The sequence below is a fragment of the Amblyomma americanum genome, chromosome 1, assembly GCF_052857255.1.
Source record: "Amblyomma americanum isolate KBUSLIRL-KWMA chromosome 1, ASM5285725v1, whole genome shotgun sequence".
Classification (NCBI taxonomy): domain Eukaryota; kingdom Metazoa; phylum Arthropoda; class Arachnida; order Ixodida; family Ixodidae; genus Amblyomma; species Amblyomma americanum.
Genome location: NC_135497.1, coordinates 194992677 through 195005666, shown reverse-complemented (window position 1 = coordinate 195005666; position 12990 = coordinate 194992677). Strand labels below are relative to the sequence as shown.

Below are 12990 nucleotides of genomic sequence, written 5' to 3'. Positions count from 1 at the left end.
CCGCTTCTAACAATTGCAACGCGAAGGCTGTTATTTTTTACTCTTCAGTAATATGTTATCTAATTAATTCCCGCACCCATGGCATTCGTTCTGTCACCTTAACTCTCTGAACGTGACCACCATCATCTTGCTTTGGTCAACTACGCTATGCGAGAAAGCCTACTTGTGGAATTTCGCTTGAGGCTCCCTAAGGGGCGAGTCTAGGTGCCGCAACAGGGCAAGCGATCCTGTAAAAATCCCGCCTATTGCATGGTGCACTGTAACCCATGCACCTCTTAAGTGGGCGTAACGGTAGGCGTGACAACGTTCGGAGGGCCCCTGTCACTAGGTCAAAACAATGACCTGGCCGCATAGTTTTGGTTTCTGAGTTTCGCCACTCGCCCATGGCAATGGCAACTGTCGGCCCGCGCATTGGCCAGTAGTCCAATCTCAGTACCGTGCCGTTTTAAGATGCTGACTGACGCGTCGCTGGCCATTTTTTTTTCTTTTTTAGAAGCAGCCTTGCCATTCCGACGTCAATGTGCGTTCCCATCTCTCTTATGTTCGCGATGTCTTCCAGCACGCCGAAACTCTGTGCTCGTCACGGGATTACACGTGTTTGCACAATAGAGCCGCCTCATATGACTACCGCATTTTCGGTACTTTTTTTTTTTCAGGGCCGCGGGGCATTTTATAAACAGACCTTCGAATAAGCCGGGCATTTCTATCAGTTCTTTGAACTCCGAATTATTGAGGTTTTACTAGCCATCATGTTATTTTTGTATTCAGTCTTGTGATGTTATGGATTTCATATTGCCTGACCACATTACAGGTTGGATACTGTTGTGCTGTTCAATTAAGTAGTTTACATTTTCGCACACATCATGCTTTCTTTTTTTTATACGGTGCTCAGGCAGTCTAGTTTTGTTTATTTCAGTTACAAAAGCCATACACTATTTTGAAAAAAAAATATGAGCAACAATGTTTGCTTTTTTATCTTTTCTGAACTTATCTTTTGTGCTGACCAGATATTCGATATTCGATTCGATATACGAAGCCATTTTTTTTTCATATTCGTATTCGATTCGTAATCGAAAATTTCAATATTCGCACAACCCTAGTTAATAAAGAAGCTAGGAACAAATTCCAAGCAAACATTAATACAGGTAGTGAATAAAATGATAATGGATGGCAAAGTCCCCGATGAATAGCGATTAAGTAGAATGAACATGATATATAAGGGAAAGGGGGACAAAGCTGACGTAAGTAACTACCGTCCCATAACAGTGACATATGTGGTTTACAGGGTGGTGATGCAGATTATAAAGGATAGACTGCAGGCTTGGGTGGAGAACGAGGGGGTGCTAGGGGAGCTACAAAATGAGTTCCGGAAACAAAGGAGGTTGGAGGACAACCTATTTTCATTGACGCAATGCATAGAGATTGCTGAAAAGGAACACAGGCCCCTATGGCTAGCATTTCTGGATATAAAGGGAGCCTACGACAACGTTATTCAAGAGTACCTGTGGGACATACTGGGCACATTGGATGTGAAAGATGGAGTAACTGATCTTTTAAAAGATATATATAAAGGTACCAGTGTGCTTATAAAATGGGAAAAATGTATCAGGGCCTGTAGAGATATAGCGGGAGCTTAGGCAAGGATGTCCGCTGTCTTCTTTGTTGTTCATGTTGTACCTGCAAGGGTTAGAAACCAAACTAGAGAGGAGCGAACTAGGCTTCAACCTTTCTTTTTTCAAGCAAGGGGAATGGATTAAGAAAGACATTACCGGGACTAATATACGCGGATGATATAGTGCTAACGGCTGACAACAAGGAAGATTTGCAGAAGTTTATAGACATTTGTGGTACAGAGGGAGACAGATCAGGTTTGAAGTTTAGTAAGGAAAAATCTACAGTCATGATATTTAATGATGAGGACCGCGAGCATAGAATACAGGAGTTCACGCTATAAGTAGTGGATGAGTACAAGTATCTTGGGGTGTGGATAAATAATAGAGCTGAGTATCTGACAGAGCATGAAAAACATGTAACGAATAAAGCTATTAGGAATGTAGCTGTCATGACAAATAGGGCACTGTGGAAGTACAATAGGTATGAAGTGGTAAGAGGCATCTGGAAAGGGGTGATGGTTCCTAGCCTGACTTTCGGTAATGCGGTCCTGTGCATGAGACCAGATGTTCAAGCAAGGTTAGAAATCAAACAACGCGGCGTGGGGAGACTAGCTTTGGGAGCACATGGCAATACACCAAATCAGGGGGTACAGGCTGATATGGGATGGGCGTCTTTCGAGAGCAGAGAGGCTAGCAGTAAGATAGCATTGAGGAACGATTGAGAAAGATGGAGGAAAAGCAGTGGGCTAGGAAAGTTTTCAGATACCTGTATATAAAGAATGTTGACACGAAATGGAGAAAGCAAACTAGAAAATTGACAAGCAAATATCTGGACAGCAGTAAGGGGGCAAATCAGCAATTATCGGTTAAGAAAAAGGTTAAAGAAACAGAGAGAGCTCTGTGGAAAACAGGGATGCTGACGAAATCGGCACTGGGAACATACCGGACCTTTAAACAGGAAATTGCCACAGAAAATATCTATGATAATTGTAGGGGAGCAAGCTATTTGTTGTTTGAGGCCAGGACTGGAGTTTTGCGGACTACGTATAGAGTCAGGTACCACGAGATAGACACGTTGTGTGGTGTTTGTGGAGAGGAGGAGAAAATGGCTGAACGCTTGATACTTTTCTGTAAAGGGCTTCGCCCTGCAGTGGAAAGCAGCGGGGCTGATTTATCCAAGGCATTGGGGTTTAAGTACAGTGAAGGGAAAGTGGATTTTAAGCGGGTAGAAGTAACCAAGCGAAGGTTATCTGATTGGTGGCTAAAATCAAGACAAGAGTAAAATTTCACAAGTCATGGCTAGGTGGCTTGAACCACCGCTCAATTTAAAGGGTCAGCCTTAGCCATCCATCCATCCATCCATCCATCCATCCATCCATTCTGTCTATCTGTTATTTTTTCCCAGCTCAAGGTCACCTCTACTACTGCCAAAGCCTTGAGCTGCTTTTGTATATTCGTGAATTCTTTTCTTACTTCAAGATGGTGGCCATACAGTGTCCAAGTGGGGGGGCCTACGTAACTCCCTTTTTGTGTGTGAACTACTTGGAGCATTTTTGGTGTGTGTGTGTGTGTGTGTGTGTGTGTTTTTTTTGGACACTGAGTGATTCGTCCGCTAACGACCTAAGCTTTTAAGAAGGGGCCGAATGGGCACGAGCGTCAGTGCGCTCCGCGGAGGGAAAGCCGCCGCCGCGCACTCCCAGGTCTCTGAGCCGCCGCACCGCATCCTTGAAGCCGCCCAGCCTGCGTCTTTATGGATGGACTGCTGCCACGCTCCCCGGTCAACTGTATGTTCGCTCCCCTTCTGAACTTTTTTTTCAACTGTCGCTAATTGGACTCGCTCTTTCATCGTGATCTCTGTAGACAATCTCTTATTGAAATGTATAACTTAATTCAGTGTATTTAATGCGATGTGTGTTTTTCAGAAGTCCATGGTAATTGTTTCATAAAATTTCCATTCCTCTACTGTAAAAGCTCTCGTATTCCTAGTATCGATTCTATAAACTGTTTTGTTGTTGTTACCTCTCAACACGGCTCTCTCTCATTCACTACGTTTGCTTACCGGCTACGCCGGGCATCGGCCACCCCCTTATTGTCATGACTCGGTGATGTCATGACGCATGCTGAGCTTCATGATGCAGAAGCTGTAATTGCTGCAACGCCGTACTTTCACTACCCTGTACAGACTCCATGGAAAACTGATTGCCAAAAACCGGTGGACCAACTGCCACAACACGGTGCAAACACAGAGCAACAGCTGCGTGGAAATTCTCTGGTGAGTTTTCCTCGCCACGACCTCTCCAAAACGTGACTGTGGGTAGACTTCTATCGACTGGCTTTCCCCCTTTCCCAAGCAATGAGCACGCCCACTGCCGTGACTTATTGTTGGTGCCACTGATTAGTCCCACCGCACACCCTCCGTTTCCCCTTCAATCGGCGGTGTTGACGTGGCTCAGCTTATCCACTACGGGTGATGCTAGCGCTCCAAGCGGCGTCCAGTTGTATTAACGAGGCTTTTAACACGACAGTTAAAGGTCTTGCTCAGCGGAAGACCAGACATCAACGGCGATGTTGTGAGCGAAAAATCCCCATGGAAGCAAGCTAGGTCACGAGACCTTGTGATGCCATCACAAGCTGCCCACCGGACTGTGAGCGAACTGGCCACCATGCCATTTGGCAGTTAAATTAATGATTGGCAATGCTCGGTTGCCTGGGAAGAGCAATCTGGCCTCACAAGCCATGAGGACTCCCTAAGACCTATGAATGTAGGGGATGATCAACTCCACATACATGAGCATTAACCCATTAAAGCTATCCTGTCATACCATTATGAAGAAGTTCTTAAAAGAGTCCCCTCTAGTTTTTTCTCCGCTCCCACCCGGCAGCCACTCGGTCACCAGGCTATGGAGAAGATTTGTCGGTACCACCCTGGATGACAGTGGATTCTATCGCGACATGCTACTCTAAATGGCTATATAAACCAAAGGCTTTCACTGTAAAAGGCTATCAGCAATGAGTGGCCTGCGTGGCTCACAAGTCACGCTGCGATCCAATGAGCAAGTCATGCTGACGCACCCCAAAGCACATCCCTCACTGGCATCTGTCCCATGCTGCACTTCGCGCAATGCCGAAACTCATAGCCCCCCACTGACTAATGCCGACGCGCGCCATCACCACTGCGGCCGGCATTGATGACTGTGATTGTAGAGTTATAGCATAAAGCGATACGTGATCTGCTACCGCAATCCATTTCCGCGGGGCACCACTCAATGCAGGAAGTGCATAGCTTCCAACTCAACAACGCACAAGACATTGCATCCTGAACAAAGACATCCAGGTAGAACATGGCTGTACAAGACAAGCTAGCAGCAGCAAAAAAAGTAAAATGACAGCTCATAGCCTCAATACCTGCAAAGATGACAGTGGGCTCCTTCAGTGAGGTTGTAGCACCGATCACAATGGCCTACTCCACGCTCACAGCTGCTATGGTTATGGCAGCCACAGTCAACATCACACCTTGGCCCCGTCCAGCCAAGATGGCAGATGCACCGAAAATCGGGTGCCTCTGAACAATGGCCATGAACACAATGCTCAGCACACCTGGAAAACATGAAACAGTAACAACAAATAAAATAAATAAGACTAGTGTAGTGGGCAGGACGTTTCCATTCCCTTGAAAATCTACATATTAACATAAGCAAAGATTCCAATAAAAATTTGATAGAAATTTGAATTCCTTCTGAAATTTCAACCCTATAGGAATTACAATTTCATTACACTTGCATGATCCTTAAATTCTGACCGTTGCAGAGGCCTCCTCAAATGCAATGGTGCATAACAATACCACAAAAAAAAAACAACAACAAGAAGACTTCCTCGTTCCCCTAAACAGATACATACGTCTTAACACAGGTGGTAGTGCCATCGCCTTTGAAGCCCCGATTGCACTGACATCGATAGCTGTTGGCCGTGTCATAGCAGCTTGCATCTGGGTGGCAGCGGGCCAGCTTGAGCTTACATTCATTCACGTTGGGGCACTGGGCATAAGACCATGACGCCTCCCGGGGGCCACCCAAGGATGGGAACTGCTTGCGGACACGCTCCGAGCATGTGCCTGCCAGGGTTCAAACAATAAAAATGCGGCATGTTTCTGAGCAGCTCCCTCTTGATTGCCACTGAAGAGCCCAAGAGAAACTTACGGGGCACCAGCCTCATGAAAGCAACTAGCTTCCGCATAGTGTACACAAGAGTTCGCTCCCAAGCCAGAAGCTGAACATATTTATCCCTTGTTATCAGCCGGATGCCCACTGCTATACACACTAAACGCAATCAGGCAAAATAAAACAGTAGAGTTAAACAGGCACTGAACAATGGCAAAAATCAAAGTATGTAAGAACCGTAGCATTCAAGGTTTCTGCATTTTCATAAGGGTACAAGAAACTAGTCACCAGGTAATAGGCATTTATTAACATTTGCGTTACAAGTGCAGTTTTTAGTATGACATCAGATAATTTTAGAATTTGCAACTGAAGGCTTCCGCGTTTCCGTTTCATCAATGAATGCTCACACATAGGAGAAAAATCAAAAACAACAAAAAAGAACTGGCTTTTTAATCCCAAAAGGGTTAAAACATGCTCTGCATTTTTATAGAGCCTCCAGGAGCTATGTGTATAACTGAAACAGTAGAATGGGCTTTAATGTACACAAGGTAATCGTCCTGAACACATGTAGAGATGAATACCTTGTTTGCTCAAATGTAGCCCTAAGTTTTTTTTACCAAAAATAGATGTTACAAGTCACCCCTCAGTATAATCGTATATTACGTGGAAGCAAAATCACACTATGCCGTATTACTCGCATGTTGGTTTATACATCATGCAGGTAGGCCTTTCATGCAGGTAGTTGCCTTGCTTGATGACAATTCTTTTTGAGCCTGCGCAACATGGTTTTGGTCAAACATATTCAAGTGAAACACAGTTACTTTAATTCGTTGATAAGCTACACCACATACTTGACAAGTCATCTTGTGCAGACTGAATTTTTTTAGCTTTCTTGAAAGCCTTTGATAAAGTTTGTCAGCAACTGTTACTTCATAAATTTAATCATTTTAATCTTGATCCTCACATGTCCAGATGGATTGAATCCTTCCTACTTAACCACTGGTAATTTGTATTTGCTAATGGCACTACCTCGCCGCTTACTAAAGTGATCTCTCGTGTACCACAAAGATCTGTACTTGGACCGCTTTTGTTTTTAATTTTGCAGATGACTGTGTAATTTTCCAGGAAATCAGTAAACACAATCACATAGACACTCTCCAGTACAATCTTAATCTTGTCTTCAACTGGTACATAACATGGAAAAAAGAATTAAAAACTAACAAATGTAAGTTTATGTTTCCCGCAGATTCAAAAATCTTCCTTCATATTATTTGAATGGCATTCCTCTTGATTCTGTCACAGCATATAGGTATCTAGGCGTTCATATCGCATGAAACTTAACATGGCGTACTCATATCGAATACGTGACTAATAGACAGTTTTAGTTGACCGGAGCGACGGTCCCGCTCCGTTCAGGCAGCCCAGCGGCAACATAATTGCGCATGCGCAGCCCGCTTGGCCCTGAGCGGGCTACCGGAATGCACCTCCCGTTCCGCTCGCTGACGACCCTAGCCGAGAGAGCCTAGCGAGATGGCCCCCAGCAGCGGAGCAAGATGGCTGCCCCCAGCGAGGCAAGCGCACAGTCGTCAACTTTTTCCGCCAGCGGTGCTATACTCCGTTTCATACATCAGGTGCAACGTTGTCAAAGCTAGCGCTCTTGTTTGCGCTGCCTGCATACGCGGCCAAAAAGTAGTGCGCTCCTTGTGGTGAGCAAAACATAGTAAATCCTTTGTTTACAGGCGTACTGCATGACACATATGTCATCAGCTTGATTAAATGCATTCTTACTGCTGACGACACGCTGTCACTTTCTCGTGCCTAAGACCACTCGTCCACAGAAAAAGCGTGGAATAACTCGCCTCTCTTTATTTTCCCGTGCGGACTACTTCCGTGACTTTTGCAGCGTTGCACCTGATGTATGAAACAGAGTATAGTTCTTTGCAGCAGAGGCTTTACGGCTTTGGCATTGTCTTTGTAGATGTAGCAAAGGTAGAAGATGTACATACATACATACAGTGGCTCGTGAAATCAACATGAACGCCGGAAAAAACCAGTACAACCTTGGCTAGAGCTGTGGTTGGCTTGCTTTGGATATCGAGAAGACCCGACCTATCGAAGAACATCAATATATGTTAAAAACATTTCTGCTACCTAAATTCTTTTCAACTGCATATAAAATTGTACAATAAAGAGTATTTTTTAAAGTATAAAAAGAAATATTGAACCTATATAGTTTATCAGATGTAGTGCTTCCAGTTTAGTTGCACAGAGGGTGCTACGAGAGCCCTCTGCTAAGGGGAACTCATTTCATGCGCAACTAAAAACGATTTCGGTGTCAGCGCTCCGCTACCGCTCACTGTGCTACCGTGAGCGGAGCAGTACCGTCGCTCCGGTCAACTAAAACTGTCTAATAACGTTAATCGTATGCTAAGGATATTTACGTCACGACTTCTCTGCCGTTCTATCGTCCCTAAAACTTTTATACTTTATAAAACACTAATACGTCCTAAACTTGAATACGCAGCATCCATAAGGGACCCCACGCATGAAAACCTTATAACTTTTCTCAAACCTATACAAAATAATTCTGTTCGCTTCACCCTTTCCAATTATAACCGTACCGCAAGTATCACAGCCATGAAAGCTCAACTTTCCCTCCTATCCTTACAATATTGCCGGAGAATCAGATACTTAACTCTTTTCCACAAAGTATTTCACCACGTCACGCTGCATGATTTCATTTCACTGCCCGAATACATTTCTTGTCGCACTGATCATTGTTACAAAGTAGGGATTGCAAAATGCCATACTGACCCGTTTTCAGTTTCACCACCCCAGACTTTTGTCGAGTGGGACCTCCTTAACCCCAATATTGCAGCCATTGAAGATAACTTACATATTCGAAATGCACTAGTTAACTTTGTATAATCAAGGGAAAGTTGAATTTATGTTCCAATAACATTCACTGTATTGTATTCATTGTTTTGTTTTATCCTATGTAACCCACTCCCCTCTGTAATGCCTTTGGCCCTGAGGGTGCAATAAATAAATAAAATAAATTTCTGAACATTCCGCAGAAATCGAATACTGCATAGACTTTCATACCTGCCCATGACAAAATCACAATGTCTGGGGAAATAAACTGAAGTTTGAGTTTAAAGTGTCAAAAAAATAGAACATAGATGTTCTCTTTGATTTCTTCTCCGCTGTCTATCGCGTGGACTGATCACATTTGAACATTGCTAGGGCTTAGTGTGAAAGTCTGCAAGTGGGCTTTCCCACATACCACATGTGATGCAAAGAGCATGCCTGACCACTGCTTCAAACAATCAAATGTGAAAGCATGCATTTTTTTATCTGTCCATTATTTCATACATACCTAATTTCCACACCCATGGCACTCATCCTGTCGCCTTCACAACTCTACAGTCACATACAACTGAAGTCTGCAGTGCAGCTCTGCCCACATTCAGGGCCACTGAACAGAATTCCTCACTGACAAAAAGAAGACCATTGTTAAAGCTTTTTTTGTTGCCTAAACAAGAAGCTAATCACAAGACGAAATTAAAGGCTCAAGAATTTTGATGTCTCTGGCTTGTTTGATACAGTCAAACATTAAAAAGCTGATTTTGTTCACTGCTCTGGTTGGCCAGCAGACAAATACAGGATGCCGCCGGCCGTTGTCCACTGTTATCTTCAGCTGTTTTTTATGTTGCATCCTACTACAGCATGAGCTCCACCGTATCGTTTTGCCCAGCTATAATATGTATGATATGTAGACAAGCTCATTTGCGGAATGTCACATGGGGCCACCAGCCCGCAGCGATGGGGCTCTCGGCCGCGCATTCGCCAGATGTCCAAACCCACCTGCACGGCACTTTCAGACATCAACTGGCGAGTCATTGGTCATTTCTATTCCTTTTTAGAAGCAGTGTCGCTACTCCGACATCAGTGGGTGTTCCCCTCACTTATGTCATCGTTGTTCTTCCAGCACACTGAATTTCGCTATTGTCACGGGCTTTTCATTATTTGTGCGATGGAGCCTTCTCTGAAGGCTTGACCACATTTTCGCATTTTCGGCATTTTTTTTAGAGGGGTGAGAGGCATAATTACAGCATTTCTTCTGGTCCCTTGAAGTCCGTATTAAAGAGTTTTTGCTACCCATCATGTTATCTTTCTTTAGTTGCCAGTCATGTATCAATCATAGATTTCATTTAGATACTTATTTTGTATGACCACATTACAAGCTGTATATTGTTATGCCGTCTAATGAAGCAGTGTACATTTCCGTGCACATAATTTTTTTTAAGTATGCGGCTAAGTCAATCTAGCTTTGTTTACTCTGGCTGCGAAGGCCATAGACTATTTGCAAAAAAAATGACAACAATTTCTTATTTCTTTTATACTAAACAGATATTCGATTTAATATTTGGAGGCATATTTTCTTCATAATCATATTCAATTCATATTTAAAAATTTCAATATTCGCAGACCCTTGATTCTTTTTTTTTTTACACACCTGAAAAACTGACTCTCGCATTACAATAAGTGTTTTTATTTGCCTCAGTTTCTCACCTGCACAGTTCACTCTTGCGTTACCATTATAGTCGCGTTTCATTTGAGTAAATCATATTCTAGTGCTACCTTGAACTTCAATTGTCTATGTCGTCTTCTGTCCGTTACTATTCCGGGGGACTGTGAGATCATCCCAACTAATTCCTCTTCTTCCATGTTAGCTCTTCTACATACGCAAGAGGCCTCTATCTCAGCAGTACAGTGTTAGCTGTGCACACGAACACACATGAAAAAGCCTTTATATTATGTGTGTGACAAATGAGTGATGGCAATGACAAGATTTTAATGGCTGACGGGCCTAGCGCGGGGCACTCTGTCCCGTGCAACCGCACACATCATTGTCATCTGCCTCATAATATTACTCTGGGGCACTGAGTGTACTTCCCAATCATTTCTTTTTCTTCTTCTTCCCATTTTTCTATTTTCATTTTCCCATGCCCACCTGAACAACATTGTATCATTGTATTCCAGCTTCCATTTATTCTTCTACTTCATCTTTTGGATAACTTGGTTTGGTTTATGATTTATGGGGGTTTAACGTCCCAAAGCGACTCAAGCTATGAGGGACACCGTAGTGAAGGGCTCTGGAAATTTCGACCACCTGGGGTTCTTCAAAGTTGACTGACATTGCACAGTACACGAGCCTCTAGAATTGTGCCTTCGATTGCCGTGGCCAGGATTGAACCCGCGTCTTCCGGGTCTGCAGCCGAGCGCCATAACCACTGAGCACTGCGGCGGCGGTCGGATAACTTAGAAAACACTACATTTTACTGAGGCTAAATTGGACACAAAAATACTGAGGGTTGTCACTATTAATGCTTCAGACTTAAAATAAAAGCAGTGCACGTTGCTCCCATGCTGCTGTGGAAGAAAGGCTCCTCACAGCAGTGGTGTAGTCCCTTGCAGTGGACCAAAGGACCAGTTTTGAGAGAGCTATTCATTGCAAATTACTGAATTCATATTTTGCACAACAAAAACTGCATGCCACAAGGTAATAGCGAATGTTTATTCATTGAACATGCACACATTCTATAGCAATATGAGGTAAGTAGCATACCAAGGTAAGGTCCAGAGAAGTCTCCCTCCACACAGACTCCATTGTTTGGATTGTAGTCATTTCCACACCAACCACATCCCAGCTTCTGCAGGCAGCCAGCACAATCTTTAAATGCTGAGCAATTGGGACACTGTGCACCTGGAAATGTAGCTCCCCTGCAAAATGATAACAATGAAAAAGGTGGAAGTTATACTACCACAAGTTACTCACAGCTCAGTAGCTGGCCCCAGAAAAATTCGAGATCACTGTGGCAACCCGCATTGGAGTAATGCGAAAGCACTGACGCCACCTCGGCAGTCGACGCCTCTCTTTGCCCCTCTTTGCCTCTCTTTACATGTGGTCTGGATGTTGAAGCTGCACTATACGATGGCGCGGACAGCTTAAACATGATGCCACACGTCCACACAACGCGCAATTAAGCACCACACGGCATCAGAACGCGGCATCAGCACATCAGCGTCATCAGTGCGCGAACACAACATCTGCACGCGGCAATGGCGAGAGAGCGACTGGCATACAAGAGGCGCACCGAAGCGGAAGAGGCCGTATACTCATTTCCAGTTGTTTTTTGGTGCGCCGTCACTCCGTGTGTCTCACGTGATCGTGACATCACTTCAGCAAACTGCCGATGGCGTAGGAGCGACGTGTTGAAGCGGATGGGGCCGTATACTCATTTCATATTTGGCATGGCATCGCTTCGCGCCACACCGTTACACCATTAATTCTCCTTAATTCACCCTTAATTAACCTTTAACACACTTAATTCACCCTTATTTCACCATAATTTCACCTTAATTCACCATTAACACCCTTATTTCACCATAATTTCACCTTAATTCACACTTAACACTTTACATTAATCATTAATTGATTGGATTTCGATTAACTGCGCATTTTCCCTCGTTTCATGAATGAATGAATGAACATTATTCCCGTCATCATGGGGCCTCACAGTCGGGGCGAAGGAATTAGGAGGTGGTCTCAGTATTCCTTTCGGGTGTTCAAATTTGGCACCATATGTTGGCTCTGCCCACAGTTCCAGTCACATGGTCCCACACTTTCGGCATTTTCAAATCTGGCACCACTTTGGCTCTGGCCCTACCCACTTTTTGGACATTTTTGGCTCTAAATAATTACCTATTCATCCGATTTCGAAAATTTTTGTTAGGGCAGCATCCTCACGTTATACTCTTTAGATTACAACTGCTCATTTGACGCTACTCTTTTGAGTTCCCTACAACTGCTGCGGACACGACCTTGTCGACATAGCCTAGTAAAGCTTTCACTTTAATAAGAGATCCTTCATACATGGCTCGCAATTTGATGCAATGAGAAAGTCTGCGCATAGCTGCTGAATGCTTCGATACAAAGTATACAAACTGAACTGATTCTTTTTAACACCCATTTAGCAACATTAAGAGAGCCTGTGGAAGTGGCAGTGGATATGTAATGCCGACTCCAGGGATCTATAGGTTGTTGTGCCCGCTTTCATCCCAACTGCTTTGGCGCCTGAAGAGACCAACTACCAAAATAGCCTACGTGTGACGAGGCACAGGGAACCGAGAAAACCTGCTTGTCACCAGTGCCC

The 12990-nt window shown here is 44.0% G+C and overlaps 1 protein-coding gene across 2 annotated transcripts in view; it reads right to left on the bottom strand.

The window, feature by feature from the left end:
* Megf8 (multiple EGF like domains 8) overlaps window positions 1-12990 on the bottom strand; it is a 200215-nt gene that overhangs the window by 121743 nt on the left and 65482 nt on the right. For both annotated transcript variants that reach the window (XM_077648185.1, XM_077648186.1), the window contains exons 14-16: window positions 11403-11557; window positions 5511-5724; window positions 5019-5210 (exon numbers count right to left, since the gene is read on the bottom strand). In XM_077648185.1, the coding sequence (XP_077504311.1) occupies window positions 5019-5210; window positions 5511-5724; window positions 11403-11557 (561 nt within the window). The remainder of the gene's footprint in view (window positions 1-5018; window positions 5211-5510; window positions 5725-11402; window positions 11558-12990) is intronic.